The sequence below is a fragment of the Emys orbicularis genome, chromosome 13 (assembly GCF_028017835.1).
Source record: "Emys orbicularis isolate rEmyOrb1 chromosome 13, rEmyOrb1.hap1, whole genome shotgun sequence".
Lineage (NCBI taxonomy): Eukaryota > Metazoa > Chordata > Testudines > Emydidae > Emys > Emys orbicularis.
The window spans coordinates 41,197,903-41,223,276 of NC_088695.1; the positions used below are offsets into that span (position 1 = coordinate 41,197,903).

Here is a 25,374-nt window from a genome sequence, read left to right on the forward strand (position 1 = left end):
ATGTTCATGATGCTGCTGCAACCCAGGAGGGATATTTTGGTTAAACAGCAGGAGTTGTAAGGCTGAACATACAGGTACAGTCAGGAGCAGCACCAGGGTTTTTGCCGCCCTAGGTGGCAGCGCTCCTCCACAGTAATCGGCGGCAGCTCCTCCTTTGAAGCTGCGTTCTCGGCGGCGGGGGTCCTTCCGCTCTGGGTCTTCGGGGCACTTCGGTGGCGGGTCCCGGAGTGAGTGAAGGACCCGCCGCCGAATTTCGGCCAACGACCCGGAGTGGAAGAAGCCCCTCGCCGCCGAAATTCTGCTGTGGGCAGCGAAATGCCGCCCCCCACATCCTGCCGCCCTAGGCGACCGCCTAGGGTCGCCTAGTGGAAGCGCTGACCCTGGGTACAGTAGCTGCTGTGACTAGAAACTCAAGGCTTGGTGTTGGGGTTTTTTTTTTTTTTTTTAGGCTTGCTCTATATAAATTTCTACGTATCACACTGAGAATTGAGTGTAAATGGAAAAATATGCTGAGACTGCAAGAATATGTAATCACTTAATATTTTCAAGAGCGCTGTGAACTGAAGGTGATGGGCTTCAGTGCTTAAAGAGATGGAGGTGCTCATGAGCCATTCGGATGAAATGGTTATTGGAAGGTCCATGTGCTGATCCAAAGAATTTTGAAGTACAATCTGCTCTCGGTCTCACCATACGAGTTTCAAGGCAGCTTTGTACCCATTCACTTCCCCCAGGCTTTTTTCTTTCCAGTATAATTACTAACAAATGAGTATTTATTCATCACAACGTTCTTTACAAACTATACCCAGGAAACACTTGATCCACCACTGTGGTTCAATTACCTCTGGAGTGGAATGCAGCAGCTGTTTACTGCTGTACAGCATCACTGAACTGCCTAGGACAGGAGGCAAGGAACAAATTGCCCACAGCCTGCCCCCGCCCCCATACCTGAGGGAGTTGCCCGCGGCCCTGCCCCGCCGGTACCTGAGGGAGTCGCCCGTGCACTCCCCCCCGGTACCTGAGAGAGTCTCGCCGCCCCACCCCACCCCCAGTACCTGAGGGAGTCTCGCTGCCGCCGTTCCCCTCTGGTACCTGAGGGAGTCTCGCTGCCACCGCTCCCCTCCGGTACCTAAGGGAGTCTCGCCGAATTGTCCCCCTGGGTACCTGAGGGAGTCTCGCCGCCCCACCCCACCCCCAGTACCTGAGGGAGTCTCGCTGCCGCCGCTCCCCTCTGGTACCTGAGGGAGTCTCGCCGAATTGTCCCCCCTGGTACCTGAGGGAGTCGCGCTGCCCCACCCCACCCCCAGTACCTGAGGGAGTCTTGCTGCCGCCACTCCCCTCCAGTACCTGAGGGAGTCTCGCCAACCCACCCACCCCCCGGTACCTGAGGGAGTGTCGCCGCCCCGCCCTGCCCCCCCCGGTACCTGAGGGAGTCTCACTCCCCCCCCCCGGTACCTGAGGGAGTCACGCTGCCCCACCCCACCCCCAGTACCTGAGGGAGTCTTGCTGCCGCCACTCCCCTCCAGTACCTGAGGGAGTCTCGCCAACCCACCCACCCCCCGGTACCTGAGGGAGTGTCGCCGCCCCGCCCTGCCCCCCCCCAGTACCTGAGGGAGTCGCCCGTGCTCCTGCCCCCCCAGTACCTGAGGGAGTCTTGCCGCCCCGCCCCCGGTACCTGATCCCTGGTACCTGAGGGAAACTCACCGCCCCACCCCCCAATACCTGAGGGAGTCTCGCCGTCCCGTGCCCCCCCCGGTACCTGAGGGAGTCATTGTCCCACACCAGCTGCGTGCTCTCGGTCGGTTGCAGCAGCGCCCCCTCCAGGAAGAGGCTGAGCTGAGCCCAGCGGGTGATGCTGAACATTACCTGGATAAGGCTGATGAGGCCGATGACGAGGCACACTTGGCTGGGCTCCAGCAGCAGCCAGCACAGCAAAACCCTGGCTGGGATTTAGTTGGGGTTGGTCCTGCTTTGAGCAGGGGATTGGACTAGAACCTTCTGAGGTCTCTTCCAACCCTTATCTGCTATGATTCTATGGTCACCCAGCAGCTTTGCATTCCAGACGTCACCTGTCAGTAGCAGCGGTGAACTACAGCCAGAGAACAGTGCATGCTGCAGCAGGGAATGACTGGATTGTCAATCACTCTATCACAATCGTGTTCATATGGATCATCAATAATTATTGTGAGTGTTATCGACTGGTTTTATCATAGTATTTATTTTTGACGACTGTGGAGCTCAGCGCAGGGCCAGGGCCCGTATTTCCAATATTGTTCCCTGTTTCCTCTTTTTCATAGTGACATTCATGAGTATTTGGGCACTGAGGAGCAATCTGAAGAGCTCTGTGTGGCTCGAAGGCTTGTCTCTCTCATCAACAGGAGTTGGTCCATGAAAAGATATTACCTCACCCACCTTGGCACAGAGGAGTGTCTGTTTTAGACCCTGATCCTGCAGCTGGCTATGCATGGGCATTAGAATATGGCTGGGTGGAGCCAGATGCAGGATCAAAGCCTTAATTATCATTTAAACTCTCTGTTCCCCTTTATCCCCCCAACACACCCCATGTAAAGTTAATCATGTAAAACAATTCTGCTCTTACGTTCTAAGGAGAACTGATATTAACATCTTAAATCCATGAGACTGATGTCAGATTTACAGGGTAGAGCCCTATGCATATGTGGAGTCTCATTAACTTCAGTGGATTACTCACATCAGAAAAATTACTCTTGTAGATAAATGTTTTTGGTTTGGGTATCTGCAAGATAGGAGCAAGGAGTTCTTATAGAAAGTGTCCAACCTGAATACCATGAAATGAGAAGCTGAGATGTGTGGACATTAAAAGAGAGAGAGAGAGAGAAATATTTTCTTAGGATTATGTCTCCAGGAAGAATGAATTTGGAAAACCTAAATCACTAGAGAAGTTGTGGAAACAATGATTGTACATCCTTTTAGCACACACAAATCACTCACTGATTTTATATACAATTCCTTTCCTCATCTCACAGGCTGGATTTAGTGTCCAGCATCAGAAAAACCAGTAGTTCTCATGTAGACAAACCCAATAAACCCTGTAGCACAGGGGTGGTCTAACTACGGTCCGGGGGCCGCATCTGACCCTTCAGACATTTTAATCCGACCCGCAAGCTCCCGCTGGGGAGCAGGGTCCGGGGCTTGCCCCGCTCCGGCGCTCCAGTCAGGGAGCAGGATCGGAGGTTGGCCCTGCTCTGCACGTGCCGTGGCTCCGCACATCTCCCACAAGCAGCGGCATGTCCCCCCTCCGGCTCCTACACGTAGGGGCAGCAAGGGGGCTTCGCATGCTGGGAACCGTGGCCAATGGAAGCTGCAGGGGCAGCGCCTGCAGACGGGGCAATGCACAGAGCCACCTGGCCGCACCTCCGCGTAGGAGCCAGAAGGGGGGACATGCCGCTGCTTCCGGGAGCCTACACACCTACCCCCGTCCTGGGCCCAAAGCCCCTGCTCCAGCCCTGATCCCTCTCCCGCCCTCCAAACCCCTCAGTCCAAACCCGGAGCACCCTCCTGCACCCCCAACCCCTCATCCCCAGCTCCACCCCAGAGCCCGCACCCCCAGCCGGAGCCCTCACCCCCTCCTACACCCCAACACCCAATTTTGTTAGCATTCATGGCCCGCCATACAATTTCCATACCCAGATGTGGCCCTCAGGCCAAAAAGTTTGCCCACCCCTGCTGTAGCATAACATAGGGAAATCAGCCGGTTTGGCAAGCCAGCTAAATCTGCCGCACAGATAGAACCATGTTAAGTGTAACTGGTATATTATCTGCAGCACAGATATCTGTTGCATTTACCATGCAGGGGAGGAGAGAGGGCGCCCTGGGGTAGTAACTGCTCCCTCTCTAACCAGAGAGCCAGCACTTCCCTTTTCACTACGCAGCTGACTAGAGACCCGAGTCATATGATTTTCAGTCAGGAAACTCCCCAGTTGCTGCGGAGATGGAGCTGCCGCTTAGACAACATGTTATCCTGCTGCTTTTCCTGCTGACTTTGGGTTCAGGTATGTTTGGTAGGGGGCGGAGGGTACGAGAGATGCATGTTTCACTAGATCTATGAGGAATTGTTGAAGCTAGGGGTGATGGACATTACTCACAAGCACCTTTCTCCTACAACTTGCTCTAAATTGACTGTTTTATGGCTTGTCAAACTTTCAGGCATTTATTGTTAGGTGAACACTAAGGAATGAATGATGCCTTCTTTTACCCTGCATACCCGCCCTCCAGATATTTTTTGTGCTAGACCCTGGCAGAACCATCTAAATCCAGATGTGCTGAGAGTTTTGTGCAGAGCTTTCAAAGTCTGATCCTTTTTAAGGGGGTCTGTTCCAGGCTCACACTGTTTTAAGCTTTGCCTATCCTGTGACATTAATTATGTAATCCCTTTTTTGGAACACTCTGGCTGTTCCTTTAGTCTTTCGCAGTGGAAAAAGTTCCCAAGCGTGTTCAGGGTCAGGCCCTAAGAATATGTAAGTACATGTAAGTAGCCATACTGAAATCAATGGCAAGTATTTGCATGAGTCAGAGATCTGATCCAATGTCCTAGAACGTACATGTACATCTGCTGTGGGCGTATTCTGCACCCCTCCCATCTGCAGGAGTAGCTCTTTCTTTTTACTCCCGTAAAAGTAGCCTTGCGCTACTGAAGTGGTAAACAGGCAGTCTCTTATTTATGTGGTATGCGTAAGAACTGCTCTCTGAGGCCCTGATCCTTCAATAAGGAACATGTGGATGGCCCTTTGCCCCCACACGGAGCCCCATTGACTTTAATAGAACTCTGCATGGGTCAGTCTGCACAACCTCAGGATTGTAGGCTTGGGGATCAAGTTTGAAAATTGGGTGTGTCCAAAAATATTTGGTTGGGGGTGGTGTTTTAATTTGAACATGATGTGCCCCTCTTTAATTTAGAGCTCTGTGCTGTGCACCCTTAAGTGTCAGTCTTTATTATGTGGCTGATTTTTTTATCCCTGAAGAAAACGGTCCACTTCCCCTACCTGAACAGCAGGAACCTAGTGTGGGGTGGGTTAAAGATGCCAGCTTGTTACACAGAACAGGATTTAGATGGAATCTAACACTCTAAACTCTGCTGCTTCTAACCCTCCCCACCATCACTGGTCTCCCAGGACAAGTGAAGATAAGTCTCTGTTGTGTAACTTTTCTAAGATAAAACATTAATCAGACGACTAAGAATAATGTAACTGAGATGTTTTGGAGCTTACTTTCAGGGCTATTGATAAGATATAAGTGGGGAGACATTGTTTGTCTTATGTGGATAATTTTCTATGCATATGATCTATTAGCCTAGGTTTTAGATGAGGGGTCATACAATTGATGATCTTGCTGGACCTCTAGGGTTCTTGAAATAACTAAATAAATTGAAAACACAAAAAGGAAAAATAGTTAACAAGCTGAAAAAACAATATTCCTTGTTCAAATTGCACCTCTCTGATTTACTGCAAGCTATTGTGTAATGCAACATTTAAGGGGTTATAAGGACTTGTAAAAATTAGGCTGCCTCTCTGCACATCAGCTGTTAAACTGCTTTCAAGCCCAGCTTCAGGATTTATCCTGAAGTTAGAAAAATAACTTCGAGACACACCTATGTTGACCATTGTAAGCAAGTGCCCAGTTAACTCCTAATAACTGATTTAAAGTTAGATGCACACTTCTACTGGGAAATGTATGTGGTTTAACTGCAAGCATTTTAGTTTACTTGAGGCTGACTTTCCTTCCTACCACAAGATTCTTGTGGCCTGGCCTTTTGGCTTCCACCTTCAGCTTCTATGATCCAAGCTCTTTGGTACTGGGTAATGGAGTATTCCCTGAAGTGAAGCTGCCTGAAAATTAAGGTCCCATCCTGCAATTGGACCTGGATCCTATACAGATCCTTGCACCCATTTCAATGGGGCTCCCCATAGGCACATGGTCTGCTGTTCTGGATCCAATTGTAATATCAGGGCTATAGGTCTTTAGAGCCATATACCAAACTCTCTCTTGGAGGTCATTGCTTGATTGGACAGCAGAGACTTTTTCTTGAATATAAGGCAAACGCATTGTGCACTTCAAAGCAGATAGCATTTTTAGGTAATGTTAATAGTCCCAAATAGCTTGTCAACAAATGACACAGACGAATGCAGAGGACCGGTCGAGGGTGCTATCCTTATTTTTGAAACCATGACACGATGTGAACTGATGAGCTGAAGTCCATCTTGGCAGTAAGAATGAATGTGGATTATTGATGTTACAAAGTGTCAAGAAAAATATCAGAGGGTCACATCAGATCTAAAGAGAACACGGCTAAACCAATTCTGTTTATAATATCATTCTACATGGGTAACCCTTCCTCTACTTGCAGTGTTTTCAAAACATTCTGATAACGCTGCTAGCAAATTGTAGGTTTGTTCAAGGCCATTAATGCTGCTGCTCCTGAAATCCAAGTGAAACAGCGCCCCTTCAGAATAAGCCAGCACTTTAATGTGCTTTTGCACAGATGTGTAGCAGTTCTTAACCCAAATTTCTAACCAAAAAATGGAATCATTCCAGTACTATGCTCTAGGGCATCTTTACTGACCAACCTGCTTCTCAGTTATTGGACATTCCACATTGTTCTAGTGACTATTTTGTGATAAAGAAGACAAGGGAGGGGATTAAGCTTTAAAGGTCTGCTCCCTACAATGCATCTGCATCATACACCATAGTAGATTATGCCCATTGAAGTTAATATGAGTCTTCAGCTGCCTTCACTGGACTTTGGATCAGGCCCTAATGATGACTTTTCTTAGGGCCCTTAACTTAACAATAGTTTGATACTATAATAACATGATTTGATCTTGCCTGTAAGACTGGGACCAAACTGTTATACCCTGAGGCTGAAATCTTGGCCCCATTACAGTCAATGGAAGACTTGACATTGTCTTCAATGGCACCAGTGTTTCAGCCCGGCTCTTTGCAAGTACTAAAAGGCATGTATGGTCCAGAAAATTTATTCCAGCATTTGGACAGCTGCACTGGTGGTAGCGATAATGGAAGGCCCCAATCCTGCTAACACTTAAGTACATGCATAACTTCATTCCTGTGGGTAGACCCACTGAAGTCAAAGTTATGCAAGTGCTTAAATATTTGCAGGATTTGGGTGGAAGTGTGAGTGTAGTCAGGGTTCAGGTGTTTTGTTCAGTAGTAAATATTTTTGAATGAGAGTGTTTGTAATTACCACACCCAAAATTAAAACTCATGGGTCTCAGCCAAGTCTCTTTTGGTCAAATGTTTCAAGGCCAAATGTTTCACACTCTAATTTATTTTTGGCAAGCTGGTCAGTTGACAATGTCAGTTGATAATCAAATGACAATGTCAACTGACTGGCTATTTGATCACCGTCAGTTATCCTAACAAGAATTCTCTGGTATAGGCAGTGACCTACCTTTTTGATTGCATCATGGTGCCATTCTTTCATTTTTTAGAACTTCATTTCATTGTGTTTCATAGTTTTCTGAGTTCCAATAACAGTTAAGAACTTACTTTTTGTAGTTAGGCATAAGTATCTATCTAAGGCCTAGCCTACTGCAGACCATAAAGTCTCTCTTTGTTGTTACTATTGTTACTGTTATAATAAATTAGTTCTGTAAAATATTTGACAATTTTGACATGATTTGACAATATTTGACCTCTCGTTGACCAATTATTTTTGGATTGGTCAAATGCCCAACTCTACTTGACTGAATCAGATACCCCTTTTCTTTAGGTGCAGTTGTAAAGAAATCAAAAGAACAGAAAGAAGCATGGGGGTATGTAACAGTCAGAAGCAATGCACACATGTTCTGGTGGCTCTACTATGCAAACAACTCTGCCAAAAAATTCACAGAATTACCGCTCATTATGTGGCTTCAGGTAAGATATTGTAAAAGACATTTTAAAAGGAATCTTGATTTCTGCACCATTCAGCATAGTGATCTGCCATGATAGTCTAGCTACACAGAAATAAGATTCTGAGCTATGACTTATTCTCTGAGTCCTGTCTGAACTAGGTTTTCAGGTTACAAAAGAATACTGAAAATGTTAAAAAGCAATTATATAAATTAATGGGACACCTCACCTGAAATATGTGTTTAGCTCTGATCACCCTATATCAAGAAGCATATAGCAGAAATCAAGACAGTTCATTATTTTTTGGATTGTGATTGTACTTAGTGACCTCAACCCCTTTGTGCTAGGCTCCCTGTGAACACATAACTAAAGGGCAGATCCAACAGTCTGAAGTCAGAGACAATTGGTGAAAATGATTAGAGGCCTAGAAAGATTTCTGTATGGAGAGGGAAAAGATTGGGACTTTTAGTTTAGAGTGGAGACCAGTTCTATCCAAATGGGTGTGTGTGTGTGTGTGTGTGTGTGTGTGTTATACTCACACACAAATCCTAGACAGTATATTACAGTAGCTAATGTTGAATATAATCCACCAGTTGATGCAGTCTTTCACATTCCGGATTAATTCTGCAATGTGTGGTGCACATCCCGTGCACCTGGGGAAAACTGACTATTATACATGCACCAGCTCAGTAGCTGACTCTTCCATACCCTACTGCACTGAAGTGTGCTCATCTCTGCATGGGAAGAAAAGCTTCAGAATAGTATCTGCCTGGCATAAAGATAATCAAATGCTGTCCCAAATTAGTGATTGAGTCTTTTAAATTCCTCTCTCCACAAATAGGGCATATCTATAATGAAGGAAGACAGTGGCTCCCTTTGCATTTTAGCATGCAGCACACAAACTAGTCCTGTGTAACTCCAATGATCAAACTCCATTGGTTTGTCTTGATTCTAATTAGCTTTCTTGTTTTGTTTTCCCCCGTAGGGAGGTCCAGGAGCTTCAGGCTGTGGATTTGGGAACTTTGAAGAAATTGGTCCCTTGGATGCAGAACTGAAACCAAGAAATACAACCTGGGTATAGTAGAAAGTTTAAGATTGGTAATCTTAGCTTTTACTCATTGACTTATAGATGAGATCCTTGCCTTCTTAGTCAGGTGATTGACCAGGACAAAAATGCCCCAAGCAGTACAGTGTCCATCTTAAATTCAACTCTTCCTAAGACCAGAATTTTTCTGTAGTTCTACTTTTGATCCAACAAAAACACTTAAAGTGGTATTGAACCATTCTCCTCCACATGTTTGCAATCACTTGCTTATCTTTGAATACTTTATCCCTAAAATGCTGTAGTTGGAGAAACAGCTGCTCAGAGCAGCTCATTTAAGCATAGGCTTACCCATTTGATTTGGTGGAGGAAACATGGTTTGGTGAACTTGTCTGTAATACACGTCTGGGACTGGGAAAAGGGGAAATCTGCATGTATTAGTAATTGAATGGAGACTTCATACAAATCTCCTTTCTCCTGGTTGTATAGCTGCAGGCAGCCAGTTTACTGTTTGTCGATAATCCCGTTGGCACTGGATTCAGTTACACAAATGATAGTAATGCGTTTGCAAAAGATCTCTCCACTGTATCTTCCGATATGCTGGTTCTTCTTAAAGAATTCTTCAGGTCAAAGAAAGAATTCCAGGTAAGGAACTCATTTTGTTTAATAACACTAAAGAAAATTGTGATTCTAATCAAGGCATCAGAGAGGATTAGTAAACAGCTAGACAGAGGAAGATAACAGCCTCTCCAGAAGGTAGCATATGCCACTAGCTACTGCACATGGTCCATCTAGCCCGGTATCCTGTCTTCCAATAGTGGCCAATGCCAGGTGCTTCAGAGTGAATGAAAAGAACAGGGCAATCATCAAGTGATCTATCCCTTGTCTTCCACTCCCAGCTTCTGGCAGTCAGAAGCTAGGGACATCCAGAGCGGGGGTTGTATCCCTGACCATCTTGGTTAATGACGGTTAATGGACCTATCCTCCATGAACTTACCTAAATTCTTTTTTTAACCAAGTTATAGTTTTGGCCTTCACAACATCCCCTGGGCAACAAGTTCCACAGGTTGACTGTGCATTGGGTGAAGAAGTACTTCCTATTGTTTGTTTTAAACCTGCAGGCACAACTGATGTCCTTTTTTTCTCCCCGATTTAAAGGTGACATTGGATGTCTAATTGACATCTATTGCAGCTGCATTTATTTGTGCTGCTGTCTTTGGCCCCAATCCTCCATTCAGGCCGATGGATTCTTGTGCCTGTAGTGAGCCCCACTGAAGACAATGAAGTTCTGTGCATAGAGCATTGTAGGATCGTAGCCTCTTTAGGTGCAACTCAGAATGAACAAACAAAATATCTAGTGTTTGAGGGATGAACAGGTGCAGTTTGGGTTTTGTTGGGTGGCGGAGGGTGGGCAAAACGTATATTGCTCTGGGAGCCTAATAGCCTTATGGTATGGTTTCCTTTTCCAGACTATTCCATTTTACATCTTCTCAGAATCTTATGGAGGAAAAATGGCAGCTGGAATCGCTTTAGAGCTGTATAAGGTAAAGCAGATCATTCCCTATGTGAGTAAATAACAGCTTCTTCCCTGGCAGCATGTGTATTTCTCACATCTTAAAGAAGGGTCTAATGGTGTATTTGATTTTTTGTTTTGTTTTTGAGTAGAAGCTTTTTCATTTTTAGAGAGTAAAGTTTGTTCACTGTAGACGAGAAAGATCTTAGTCAAGCTAAGAAGTGGATAACTAGGAAATGATTACATTGTGCCCCATGTCTCAGGGGTTAAATGGAGCACAGGCAGCCTTGTTGGGGTAGATTTTCAAAGGCACACAGGGTAGTCAGGTGCTCGACTCCCATTGGAAGTCAGTAGGAGTTGGGCACCCAATTCCCACTTGTGCCTTTGAAAATCTGCCCCATAAATTCTTTAGCCCAGAGTCAGTTGCTTGACTTGGGTGATTCAACAATGTCCTGAATACACCATGTGCCTCTGACAAGTGACAAGGCTCTTGAGGGCCCAAGATCACTGAAAGAAGCAGCTTATTCTCAAAGGCTCAAACTGAATTAGAAATTTCATAAAACTTTGAGCTTCCATAACTGGCTTTTATAGATACAGTGTACATGCAAACCATGTACTCCCTTCCTATCTTCCTTCTGCTGGTGCTGTTGTCTTATCCTATGATAATCATGTCAGGCCATGAAGTTCAAGAATGAATTCAGCGACTCTTACAGAGCCTCCTCTTACCAAGACAAGTGCCAATGATGAATTGATAGTCATTTGGAACATAAATGGACTCTCATCAGATCTCATTTGTCATTTTGTCTTGATGCTAGTTAAAATGAAAGGGTTGTTTCCTGTAACACTGTCATAAACAGACAGTTAAGGGTTAATGCCTCTTTTACCTGTAAAGAGTTAAGAAGTTCACCTAGCCTAGCTGACACCTGACCAGAGGAACCAATGGGGGGATAAGGTTTTTCAAGAGGAAGGAGGGAAGTTTTCCTTTGTCTCAGTGTTCGTTAAGTTTTGTGCCCGGAGAGAAAAAAGATCCAGGAATCAGCCTCTTATCAGAGTAGTGAGTATTAGAGAAGAAATAAATAGGTTTATGTTTATTTTCTTTTGTGACTTGTCTTGTGCATTAGAGGGATAATCAAATTGGGATTTCTTTGTGTAACTAAGGTTTTGCCCAGGGGAACAGCCTCTGTGTTTTGAATCTGTTGTCTGTGAGAGAAGCTTGTATGCTCTCTCCCAGAGGTTTTCCTTTCATCTTTCTTTCTTTAATTAAAAGCCTTCTTTTTAAGAACCTGATTGATTTTTCCTTGTTTTAAGATCCAAGGGGGTTGGATCTGGACTCATCAGGAATTGGTGGGGGAAAGGAGAGGGGATGGTTAATTTCTCCTTGTTTTAAGATCCAAGGGTTTGGATCGGTGTTCACCAGGAACTTGGTGGAGAAGTCTCTCAAGGCTATCCAGGGAAGGGTTATAGTACTTGGGAGGGAGATATTTTGGGGGGGAAGACAGAGTTTCCCAAATGACTCATAAGCAGCTGTTTTGAACGATTTGGGTGGTGGCAGCATACTGATCTAAGCTGGTAATTAAGCTTAGGGATTCTCATGCAGGTCCCCACATCTGTACCCTAAAGTTCAGAGTAGGGGTGAAACCTATGACAAACACAAAGGCACTTCTGCTTATCTTGCATTGTGAAGCCTGTTTCTACCATTTGCTGGTTAAGGAGAAGAATAGCTAGAAGATCCTTGTTTACCGAAATGTGTGTTAAAAGCTCTCTTTACGTTATTTTTAAAGGCTATTCACGATGGGAGCATAGAGTGCAATTTTGGTGGGGCTGCTCTCGGAGATTCATGGATTTCTCCTGTAGGTACGTTTATAGGATTTTTGTGAACTTCTCCCTCTCCCCAAAAAGTCCACCTCTGTCTAGAATACTGTCTGTGCTACTTTAAATGGAGCAGATCTCCAGTGAATGCAGGCAATCTAATCAGGGTAAATGTACATTGATGTTCCAAGGAGCTGTAATTAAACCAGCCCCACTCTAGAGGAGTCAAAAATTCAAAATGGCTAGTAACAAACTCATATTCCTTTAGATGGGTGGCCGGGGAGTGTCCCTAAAAGTCACTAAAAGTCTGAAGTATTTCAGTAAACAAATGCTTCAGTTAAGGCTTAGCCACTGAAGGATTCACAAGGCTGCAACTGAAACTGTTTTCTCCGTGGTACTTAGAAGGATGGCGTGCTGAGGGAGAGCTATTCCAGCCTCCTTCCTTTCGCCCTGTGATTGGCATGCTCCTTGATTTGGTGGCTGTTGATTTTGGGCATCCAGAAACTGTGAAACTCAAATGTTAGACTGCTTGAGGCCTGATTTCTCAGAAATGCTGAGAACCCACAACTCCACCTGAACCCTGCACCTCTGAACAGCAGGTCAAAGGTGTCTCCAGGTGGGCACCCAATCTCTGCTGTACACTCTTGAATAGTTTGGCCTTATGTGATCCAAGCACATTTAAAAAATGGAGGTAGGAAAATGCCTGTTTTACTACTAGCCTCTACAGTAGGTAGGGGGCTTTACATTGGGAGGTCTAAGTGTTTCTAAATTTCTACCCCATCTGGCTTTTAAACTACTGTTTGCATTTTACCAACCATCTCTAAGTTTACCGCTAACATTAGAAGCCACCAGCCACAGCAGTGTGATAGTCAACAAAGCTGGGATGACTGTTTGCTTGGGGAGAAAATGGCAGAGTTGAAAGCATTTTTTAGGGTCCTGATCCTACAGTGAGATCTACATAGGCAGGCCCCATTGGAGGAGCTGGATTTAGATTTGGGAAGTTAGAAGGGTGGGAAGCTATAGGTTTACCTTAAACAATCTTCCCTACCTGTGCTACAAATAACAACGCTGGCTTATAACTTATCTTCAAAAATCTGACTTATTTATATTTTTTGTCCACTTGCACTGTTTGCAAACAGGTGAACATTGACTACGCAAATCTGTCTACATGTTCTCATGCACTAGCACAGTGCTGCAATGTTTCAGTTGCAAATGCTGCAGGAGAAATGTCTATTGGTTGCTTTAAACAGTTCCATTAGCTAATGTGTGGGAAGCTAATGTCATGGTGGTGGGTTTAGACTTTGTAAACAGCTTCAGTGCCTAAATTTTGTACTAAATTTGATCTGACAATGCCTCTTTATTGAGTAATTCATCTTTGCCTCTCTATGCTGCTGTCACTATTATCCCTGCTATATTAGAGGGAAAATTTTGTCAGAGAAATTGTTAGATGCTTGAAACCTATTTTGTTTCTCTAGATTCTGTGCTTTCCTGGGGGCCATACCTTTACAGCACTGTAAGTATCTACTCCATCTCTGCTATTTGCAATAGCTGTTCTGGTTTTTAAGGCTTCATTCAAGACCTTATATTATACAATTTAAATCCAAGAGGAGACTTCCATTTCTAGGTTAGCTTTCAACCAGTACAATGGTAATTATACTGATAATTAACAGGGCATGACATTGACTTATGGCCTCAAATCAAATTCCTTCCATGAAAATTGGTTGTTCTCTCCCTGTTTGCATTCCAGTCTCTCCTTGATGATCAAGGTCTAGTGAAGGTGACTGCCGCTGCCAAAAAGGTCATGAATGCAGTGAATAAAGGGCAATACACACTGGCCACTTTGCTCTGGAGTCAAACCGAGGATGTAATTGAACAGGTATGAAAATGCTGTCTGGCATCAAGATTTGTAAGTTACTTATGCTAATGGCTTATGGAAATGAACAAATTCAGGTAACGCTCTGCTATTAACGTACAGAAGGGGCAGATTCTCCATTATCCCGCTCCTTGTGCAGTTGTTCACACCAGTGCACTCAGTGTGCCACCATGCTGACTTGAAAGCATTTGATACTCTCTTTGCACTGGTGTTAATGACTACACAAGGTGGTAGGCAATGGAGAAGGAGGCCCAGATGGGTGCGAAGCAGTCCAGCACTAAGGTTTTGATTCAGTAAAGCACTTAAACAGATGATTTAAAGTAAAGCACATAAATAAGACCAGCTGCAGTGTGTATGTAACAGGGGATGGCACAGCTGCTCCACTTTGGTTGTTGCTAAGGAATGATTTATGATTTCTACATCAGAACTTCTAAATATTTAAAATTTAATTATGGGAAATTTGTAGGGTCTTGTTTTTAATTCTGAGTAATTTTAATGGAAACACATCTCTTTTCTGGTCCATGTCCAGTCTATTGGCTGTATTAGGGATGTGGTGAATCCACAATTCTTGGATATGATGAATTGGCTGCATCAGTTGTTCCAGAATATGGATGCCAGATATTGATTGACACTAACAGAAGGGAGCGCGTGGGATGGCTGAGGCTGGTGGGATGGCTGAGGCTGGTGTGATAGGAGGAAACTGAGCAATGGGAAGCCTCACATTGGGAAGGTCTAGCCGAAGGGAGCATCTGGGAGTTCTGTGGCACTGAGGCTATGGCTGCAGCTGGTGGAAACTCTGGAGCCATGGATGGGGTGGTGGGATTCAAGGAGATTCCCTCCTCTTCAAGGCTAGGTAAGAAAATGAGTAGCAAGGCCTATGCTCTCCCTCACTCTCTCTCACACACAGTTGTGTGTGAACTTTGGGAACTGGAAAAATCCCTTTCCCAAAACCCATCATCAAAAAGGAGGGGAGCAAGGGACCAAATGTCTAGTCTGATATATCCTCTTCTCTCCCTCTTTCAGAACACTGACAACGTGAATTTCTATAACATCCTAGCCAAGAAGTCTCCAGATCTCAAAGCCTCGAAACATGAAAATACCCATCTTCGTAAGTTGAGAGGAGCACGTTTATGAAGTTAAGCTTCCAAGGGCCTGATTTGCAGAGGTGCTGAGCACCCAGACGTGTGGTTGTAGGCGGTAGGAACTGTCAGTGGCTACCACATCTTGCAAAGATGCCTCCAGTGTTCTCAAGTCCTGAACCTACTGGCCTCCGTACAAGGAGGGCTTGAAGAATACTCTTGAGAGATATACCACAGCTCTTCTGTGGCATATGATTCCACCTAGATACACCCTGTGCACCCTGGATATTAGTCACAGGCAGTAGTAAATACATTACTGTGGAACTTCACAACCTATGAACTAACTATGTCCTCCAAACACTTGCATGAGATGATCTGATTAGACACTTGCCTCCATCAGCCTTCATGCCATCACTTCTTTATCGCCTTTAAATGTTGACATGGAAATAAAATAACTTTTTATTACTGTCTCTGTTGGCTCCCAGAGACAGATGGGAGTGGAGGGATGAGGTGAAGAGCCCTCCTTACTTTTAAAAGTAACAACTGGTTGCAGCTCAAAACTAACTCGTCTGGTGATGAGAAGAGTTGATGTTCAGGCTTACTAGCTAAAGCAGAAACTTAGCCCAGAAATGTACTGTTGGGAACAATATGCACTGGCAGAAAAAGGAACAAGATAATGACTCTGTTCCTCTTCTATCTTCTGACCATGCTATAGGCTGATTCTATCTTCTACTGTAGACCTCTTAAAAATCAGCAAGTCTCTTCCTCTGTGTACTATTGCGGTTTCAGTAGCAAAGAGTTTCTTAGGTCTGAACTGAATGATCCTCGATAAGACTTGTTTTTGCCTGGTGGTGTTTGTTTATCAGACACCATCTTCATGCCTATCCATCATCTTTAAATCCAACACCCTGTGCCGCAGAATAAACTCTTTTCTTTCCTTTCAGTTAAACTTTACCAGCGCCATGTTGAACGTCTGCATAAGGACAGCTTAAGTGACCTGATGAATGGACCCATCCGAAAGAAGCTGACAATCATTCCTGACTCTGTCACGTGGGGAGGTACCTTCCTACCCTCTGACATGGCTCTAATGGGCAGCTTGTCACTTACACAATATTGTAGTCTGTTCAAAGCAGTCTTGATGCTGTACCACATAAAGTCTCCCTGACTTGCTTGTTAAAATTCTCATCCTGCTTGGGCCCAACTGTGGGACAGGCTCCTAAAAAGACCCACAACAGGGAACTGGGCAGGCCTATGGGCATAGGCATGATTCTGGTCCTTGTGTCTTCCTCTCTAGCCTGCCAGGGTCTAACTAGGTGCACACCCTGGCACGGAGAGTATGCCTCATGCCTGAGCAGCTGCAACCTATCTGTGCAGCTCAGTCTGCCAAAAGGATTCCTAGCCATTCTCCTCTGCCAGAAAGCCAGTGCTGTGAGAGTTCAGGGAAAGGAGGGTGTAAATCAAACCAGAGGGAAACAGAGCAATGCTGAATACCTGCCAACACCCCTCCAGATCTGTAATGGGAGATGGAAACTGACAAATCCGCATGTGAAGTACTGTTAGAAACATGTCCTGTGCTGCTTTGATAGCCCCTGTATATATGTGGAATTTGGCCATTCTCCATTTCTCTCCAGTCACTCAGACTGATCATTGTGGTCTGGAATATACCGTTCCAGTGCTTGCTTTTCTGCAGCAACGAATTGCATTTCACAACTCTTGGCAAGCCCTGCTGCTGATGCTTCCATTTAAAGATGACACAATTGCACTGTCTTTCATGTTTGGATCCGTCTGAATAGGTCAGTCAGAAGAAGTCTTCTTACACATGGCCGACGACTTCATGAAGCCTGTCACTGATATTGTGGATGCGCTGCTGGCAGCCAATGTCAACGTTACTGTCTATAACGGACAGCTGGATCTCATTGTGGACACCATGGGTAAGGATTCATTCTTCTTCCATGTAGCGTTCCACTGAAGCTATTGAACAGACCTAGAAAAGTCTGTTTGCCGTGCTGGATAGTTAACTATCCCTAAATAATTCTCAGTTAATTAGATTAAAGCCCACTCTGCTGGGAGCATTAACTCTATGCTGATGTGACTGGTAGTAAATGATGGTACCTGCGGCCAATTTTTCCCCCTTCTATGGCAAAATAAGATCACTAAAAACAGATTTGAAAAGTGGCTTTCAAGCATTTTTTTTTAAACAAGGACTGTTTCTTTCAGAAGTTCCAAGTGGCTTATAAAATATACACAGTGGTTGAGACATCCTAAAAGATGCACCAAAATGGGCACATTGCGTCACTCAGTAAATCATGCAACGCTTCCGTATGTGCCAATAGTTCCAGCTCAGTCTGCTGAAGCTGTTAGTGCGGCTCTCCTCATCCAGCCATCTAAAGTAACAGCTGCACACTCAGGCTGTCCACAAGGCAACCAGTTCTTCTGGCAAACAGGGAAATTGAGTAGAGTTGTTTGGAAAACAGGCTTTTTTTCCCCTCCTGCAGAAAATGTTGACCTTTTGATTTCCGCCCCCCCCCCTCCAATCCCCGACACACACACCCCCAAAAACAAAAAAACCCACCAAAATATTTTAATTTGGAAAAGCTGCCATGGTGCCTCAGGGAGTTGTAGTTGAGGTGCCTCGTGCGTCCATTCATGTGTCCATTCAACAGGTTGAGCTCCCTGTTCACCCAATTCCTCCCATGATGCACCACAGTCTCACCTTGTAGTGACGGGAGGTGGTTGCATCATGGGAGATGTAGTCCAGCTGGGGAGCCCAAGCCATAAAAATGAATGGGGATGCGAGGAAACCAAACTACAGTTCCCATGAGGCACCACAGCAGACTAGCCAAATTGAAAATATTTTTGTTTCCCAGGCATTTGGTGTTTAGATTAAATGAAATTTTTCACAAAAAGTGCCTGCTTCCTGTGGTAGATTTTTTGTTTGTTTGAAAAAAAAAAATCTACCACAGGAGGCAGCTGCTTTTTGTGAAAAGTTTCATATAATCAAAATACCAAATCTTCTGTTGGAACACAGTTTTGACAGAATATTTTTGCCAGTCCTAATATGAGCATGAAGTGCCTAAGAGGAAGGACTATCTTGTGATGCAGCCACTGCCTTGGGATTCAGAAGAGAGGGGTTCTGTTCCAAACAGTTCCAGAAGCTTCCTAAGTGAGCCTTGGTGAAGCCACTTAAGCTCTGCCTCAGTTTCACCACCTTCCCTCCTCCGCTATCTGAAAATGGGGATTATAAATTTTCCTTGCCCTCAGGATTTTCAATGATAAATTCATGAATATTATGAGATGCTCAGGTACTACAGTGTTAAATGGTCTAGGTAAGCCTATAAATAGTTAGCCCCCAGTGGCTATTCTAATTTATAATAAGCCCCCAAGCCAGACCAGATTTTGGGAGGCACAATCATGGTTTTGTCTCCCCAACCATCCTCCAGTTGGGATGTACCTCTGAGTTGTACCTTTGAGAGATACAGCTCAGAATCTGTCCCGCAGTCCTGAGGACACTGCTAACCATAGTTCCATGAGGAATAGGATTCACTGTTGGAAACTAGCTTTGCAACAGAGTTGGAAGGTAGAAATTAAGTTCGAAGGGAAATGCTGGGCTAGGTCTCAGATCACAGGGATTTGGTGCTACGAGATATCCCCCCCACTCTAAGAATTTGATCACATTAGTTACATCTCTGCCATGCTTACTTCCAGCTTCTTGAATTACATACTATGACATAACTCCTAACTATGTCAACGTAGTGTAGTTTGCCAAAGGCAGCAATCCAAACCTTGCTACTCCTGAAATAGAGCCAACAATAAGGGTGGATCCTGATTTTTTTTATTACTGTCTGACCCTAGCCATTATTGGGGATGTGATTTACTTCATTGTCTTCTCTTATGTCTTTCCAGGCATCACAGGTTACGCTGGTGGCGTATTTTGTTGTTAACTATTTTACTACGTGCTAGGTATTTTATAGCACAAAGAAAGAAGTGGCCCCTCATCTCCCAAAGCACAAATAACTGAGTTATCATCTTTCTGACCTGATGCTCTGACTCTGTCAACCATCCCCCTGCACAGAGCCACACCTACTTGAATCCCTCCACTGGATGCCCCTTACCCACTAGATCAGGTGCAGGCTTCTTGCCCTCTCCTTTAAGGTCCTTCACAATTCTGCCCCTTCATACGTTTTACCACATCACCCCACCCACTCTAGCCTTGATCCCCCATTATGTCTACTTCCCCTACAAGAATTTATGGGCCTACTTCCAGGCAGCCCCCTACGTGAGGAAGGCCCTCTAAATTTAGCAGTAAAGCCAATGCCCCCCTCCCTTCACGTCAAATACTCCTCACAACCTACTTTTTCCATGATGCCTCCACATAATTCACCAACTAACTAATCACAAACTAAGGAGCAGGCAGGTGACTATTTATTTATACATGCAAAACATGACTGGTGCATATATAAAATTGGACATATTTATTTCATTCCTTTCTCCTGCCCTACTGATATTGATTGTATTGGATGGCAGGCCCTTTGGGGCAGGGACCATGTCTTATTATGTGTTTGTACAGAACCTAGGACAAGGTGGCCCAATGCTGACTGAGGACTCGGGGCGTTACCACAACAGAAATAATTAATAATGGTGTCAGAAGTGACACAATGAGTGAGCCTAATGATCAGTCTGGAGCAGGTGGGGTTGAAGGACATGTGCACCTGCCCAAGAGCACATGCTTGCTCAGCATGTACATCGTGGTTGCTCAAAAGTTTTTCTCGTCTTTAAGAGACTCCGCACTTGTGAAATGAAGCTTGTGGGCCACATTAGGTGTCACTGGAATATCTCACTCTGCAGCAAATCCCCAGAGTTCATTCTGTTTCCTTTTTCTCCTTTGTTAAAATAGACTCCTGAACAGAGTTTATTGCTGTAATCTCTCAGCCCCTAATTGCTAAGAACAGACGACCCAAAGCTCTCCTTTTCAATTCCTTTTCATGGACAGCCCAGCAATCAATAATTCTTTAAATAGATGCTATTTAGGATGTCAAAACTGGTAGGACAAATTGGAGTGCCACAAATTGCTAATTTTGAGGTAAAATTAAGCTGCACTTCTTACAGCATGAATTGCTGTAGTAACTGAGCGGTGGTTTTAAAAACAGTAATAGTTTTTTTAAATGTCCTGAAACTGGTCTCTTTATTTGCTGTCTCAACACTCTTCTCTTCCCTAGCTTGGTCTTGAAAACAGATGTCGCCTTTTCAGACTCTCCTGGTTGATTGACTGTAACAAACAGCAAAACACTGGCCCTAATGCAGAGCGTGTTTCCAATGGGTGCTTGTGCTATCACAGCTTGTGCTGTCAGCTTGATCCTGCAGGGTGCTGAACAGCCTCGATTCCTACAACCTGGGGGACAGGGAGTCCAGCAACGTGCAGGACCGGTGCTTGTATTGGTATCGATATACATTTAGAACCAGAATGAGGCTTATTTTGCCTACGCATGCATTATGGTGGGAACCGCCTAACATTGGTCTTCTGTGCCCCGCTGAGCTGAGGAATTCCTACCTGCCGGTGTGTCCATCTTTAGGTTTCTGTGTAGCAAGGGAGGGCTTCAGGATGTTGTGTGGGAAGGGGAATCAGAATATGCTGGAGTTGCTATTGCTGCCACTTCTCCAAGGAGACACCTCTCTACCTTGTGTTTCTGTTTAAACCTGAATGTTGTTGGTACAGACCGCTTTGTGTCAGGAGAGTCAGACTTGTGCCATTGAGAGGCAGTGTGGTGCAATGGGCAGGGCACTGGACTGGCATTCAAGAGATTTGGGTTCTGTGTCCAGCTGTGCCACTAGCCTGCTAGGTCAGTGGCTCTCAACTTTTCCAGACTATTGTACCCCTTTCAGGAGTCTTGCGTACCCTCACGTTACACTTCACATAAAAACGACTTGCTTATAAAATTAGACATCAAAATACAAACCTGTCACAGCGCACTTGTACTGAAAAGTTGCTCCCTTTCTCATTTTTACCATATAACTACAAAATAAATCAATTGGAATATAAATATTGTACTTACATTTCAGTGTGTAGTATATAGAGCAGTATAAACAAATCATTGTCTGTATGAAATTTTGGTTTGTACTGACTTCGCTATGGTTTTTTATGTAGCCTGTTGTAAAACTAGACAAATATCTAGATGAGTTGAGGTACCCGCTGGAAGACCTCTGCGTACGTCCAGGGGTACATATACCCCTGGTTGAGAATCACTGTGCTAGGTAACCAGGCACAAGCTGCTTCACTCCTCTGTGTTTCTGTCTTTCCCTCCCGCAGTCGGTATGTCTTATCTATTTAGATTGTGAGCTCTTCAGAGCAGAACCGTCTGCTGTTGTTAGAACTGATCAAAACCTTTGGGTCAACTTTTGGAATTTTTACAAGACTCTGACCCACGGGGAAGAAAATCATTTGAATTTTTTATTAAAAGGTTTTTTTGTGGTTGCAAAAATTTTTTTTTTCAACATTCAAATTTTTTTGACCAACTATACTTGCTATATATTTGTTCATATCGCGTCTAGAATAATGGGATGCCAATCTCAGTTGGGACCTTTAGATGCTGCCTTACTATAAACAAATAATAATGAAACATAACTCTTCTATCCCTAACTTAGGCCAGGAGGCATGGGTTCAGAAACTGAAATGGCCTAAACTGAAGCAGTTCAGCCAACAAAAATGGAAGGCTCTGTATGGATCTCCAGAGTCCTCTGAGACAGCTGCTTTCCATAAGTCCTATGAGAACTTGGCCTTTTACTGGATTCTAAAGGCTGGGCACATGGTAAATAGCACATTTGCTGAAAGAAGAAACCTAATATTAGTCAAGTTGTGAATGATGTATCTGTCTGCTTTGCCTGCATATTATGGCTAAATGCTTTCCCACATTTGCATGAACACTCCCGAATCAGACTATGTAGATTATTCCTTTGATTAATTAACTTCCTGGTTTGGAGATCTGGCTTACACTCAGACTTTGCATAATACCCAGCACAGACTTAATGGGCCTTATTCTCCCTTTCTCTGTACTGGTGTCAATGACTATGCATTGTGTGGAGCACAGGTTGTAAAACGCTGCCTTTCTGGTTTGGTAGCATTTTACACCCAGTACTTTGCTCGGGTTTAATTGACCGTCGAATAAGGTAATGGAAAATCAGATCTTAATTCAATGCTGTCTCTCTAAATTGTTTGAACAAAGAGCGGTAATCTGCATTTCATCCATCTTTGTAACACAGTGTAGATGTATCTACTGTATTGAGACAAATGTAATCTTTATGTTCTGTACAACAATCCAGAACAATGGGAGGAGGGTAAATCTTAATTGCACTTTCCTTGCAGAGTCCAAAATATTAGAAGCCTATTTAGTCAACATACTGAGGCTTGTTTAAGTGAAGACCACCAAACTGTATCTAGCAGCTTCCCAGCCTTCCTGAAACAGGAAACAGTTTCAGAATCCAGCCACCTTAATTCACTTGTTTCTTGGCCTTGCCGTGGAATTTCCCATAATTAGTCACTTTTAGGCCTTCATTGTATATTTGTGACCACCATCCTAATGCCCTGCTAGTTGCACTCTTTATTTCCCTCTTTAGCAGAAAAGTCTTATTATCCTTTCACTGGCTTTTTTTTTAAATGGGAGTACATCTATTGTCTTCAGTAAAGTTACTCCCACTGGTGTAAGACTAGCATGAGATCAGAATCAGGCCCCCTGTCTTCCTTCCCGCAACCTTGGAAACAAAAAAACAACCAAACTCTGAACTGCATCCAACTTATTTTCACAAGTGCTAGAGCAAGAGCCTAAGCTTGCTTCTAGATTAGGGACATTCCCATGGCCGTGTATCTGCTTGAGCCACATGGAATTTGCTTCTAATGTTGTCAGTTCTCACTGCTTGGGAGGAAGATCGGCCTTCTGTTTAAGGCCCAGAACTGGGAGTTAGGAGACCTGTTTTCTCTTCCTGGCTCTGCCACATATTCCTGTTTGACCCTGGGAAAGTCACTTTAACCTGTCTGTGCCTCTGTTTCCCCATCTTTACCTGACTGCAGTCCTCACTTGGAAGGTACTCTCACAATGCACTAATACCAGGGAGCAAGGTGAAGGCTGTCCTAGAAAAGCAAGCTAAATATTAGTGTGACTATGAAACATCTAGAGCTAGCAGTCTGCTTCCGCATAGCAATTAATAACACACTCTCTTTCCCTATGGTAGGTACCATCCGATCAAGGGGACATGGCGTTGAAAATGGTCAGGATGGTGACACAACAGAAACACTGGTGAAATGGATGCTAGCTGGCATGGTTTTCACATACAACTCCGGTGCATTAGCAGAACTTGTGCCACAGACTGAATTTCAGAAGGAGCAATCAATATGTGGAAAGTTAGCCTCTTTTACACTTTGGTAATGTGCAAGGCATTTAAGGAGATGCATGGTTATTCTTAAATGAAATGCTGCCTTTGAATTTGTAAACTGTGATTCTCTGCCTCAATACTGTTCACACTGACTTTTCCTATGGGAACTTCACTCTGATAAATAACACACTCAGACGCTTCTTTGAGGATTGCCCAAATGCTCTTTGTCTGTTTATGCACCAATATTAAGATGAGTTTGCTGCTCTAAAAATTCAACCTCAGGCAGCAAGCCTGCTTCCATAAGCTGTGGATGCTTTTTCCTAAACGGATGACTTGGCATCTGAGTCAGACAGCATTGCTTTCTAGCTAGACACTGCAGAGTGGCTGTGGTAGGACTTCATTTTGGATACAGATCCAGTTTGGACTGAGGTGTGTGTTCATACTGAACCACTCTTTCTACTCTTGAGCCTCCTCTTTCTTGTGCATTATCCAAGATTTGTTTTTTAATGCACTCAGTGCCACACAATCATCGCTCAGTCCTTAATATGAGAATAAACAATGTGCCAATACTTTCTCTTCATAGAATGAGCCAAAGTTCTAATGGATAAGAGCTGCTGGGCTTCTGGCCTCAACCCAGAAAGCGAATAGGAGAAGGTTATTTAAGCGATAAGGAGGAGGAATAAGTCAGAACAAATACCCCATCCATATTTTTCTAGCTCTTGGATTGAGTCTTGCAGGGAGCTATTGGCTTTGCCATTTGAAGTGGAGATTCTTTATAAAGTGTACTTATCCCAGTTCCCAAGTGAAAAGAATCACACAAATGAGGTATTTGAATCACTTCATTCCTGGTGTACAGCTACAATCCCCTGTGAAAATGACCCTTTTTATCGACACTCAGGCAGCTTGTTCCAGTTGTCAGAATCCTAAATAAATAGCAAACAGCCCTGTGCCTCCCCACATAGGAAACGTAAGAGTATTAGCATAGCAACTATTGCAGTGTAATGCTATGTAAACACATGTGCACGAACTCTGCTGTTAGAGCATCAGTAAGCTGAAACTGTGCTATGGGGAACTTTGGCAATGCAGAAACAATCTACCTTTCCAATAAACCAGTGGATCTCACTTAAATGCTGCACCTCGTGGAATCAAGTTGATTTGATGCCTAAAAACTTGTACCTCTATGGTCTGGCTTTGGGGAATAAAACCCTCAGTGGGTCCTGTGGCACCTTTAAGACTAACAGAAGTATTGGGAGCATAAGCTTTCGTGGGTAAGAACCTCACTTCTTCAGATGCAAGTACAAGAAGTGAGGTTCTTACCCACGAAAGCTTATGCTCCCAATACTTCTGTTAGTCTTAAAGGTGCCACAGGACCCTCTGTTGCTTTTTACAGATTCAGACTAACACGGCTACCCCTCTGATACTTAACCCTCAGTGCTAAATAATGAATCCAATAGTTACAACTATGCTGATCTATATATTGATCCTGCTCTTGTCACATTTTTTAACATGTTCTTGAAGCCAAATAAAAGCCAATATTGTAATAGATTATAGCACTTTCTGCCTAAAAGCAGCAATGGGAGGATACTGCCATGTGCCCCCATACGTTATAGGTATATAAGTGGTAGGTAGCTAACAGCAGCAAGTTTCTTCTCCCCTTGCCCAATGCAGAGAAGGTGTGGAGGGCAAGAATCCACCTGGAACCAGTGACTTAGAGGAACAGCTGGTTATGATCTAAGGGAGGGATACAAGCAATTTCCCTTGTTTCTTCAATGGGGAGTCATTTTCCCCTTTCTTAGTCATCACCCAAGGTAGA

At 44.2% G+C, this 25,374-nt stretch overlaps 1 protein-coding gene across 1 annotated transcript; it reads left to right on the plus strand.

Moving 5' to 3' along the window:
- Nucleotides 1-3,937: 3,937 nt before the first annotated feature.
- Nucleotides 3,938-23,671, plus strand: LOC135887866 (retinoid-inducible serine carboxypeptidase-like). The gene is made up of 13 exons (XM_065415646.1): nucleotides 3,938-4,028; nucleotides 7,763-7,908; nucleotides 8,870-8,959; nucleotides 9,416-9,571; nucleotides 10,396-10,470; nucleotides 12,221-12,293; nucleotides 13,724-13,761; nucleotides 13,996-14,124; nucleotides 15,145-15,229; nucleotides 16,145-16,258; nucleotides 16,994-17,131; nucleotides 21,840-22,003; nucleotides 23,421-23,671. Exons 1-13 carry the CDS (start codon nucleotides 3,968-3,970, stop codon nucleotides 23,487-23,489), a joined length of 1,338 nt encoding a protein of 445 aa, XP_065271718.1. The 5' UTR covers nucleotides 3,938-3,967; the 3' UTR covers nucleotides 23,490-23,671.
- The last annotated feature ends 1,703 nt before the right edge of the window (nucleotides 23,672-25,374 follow it).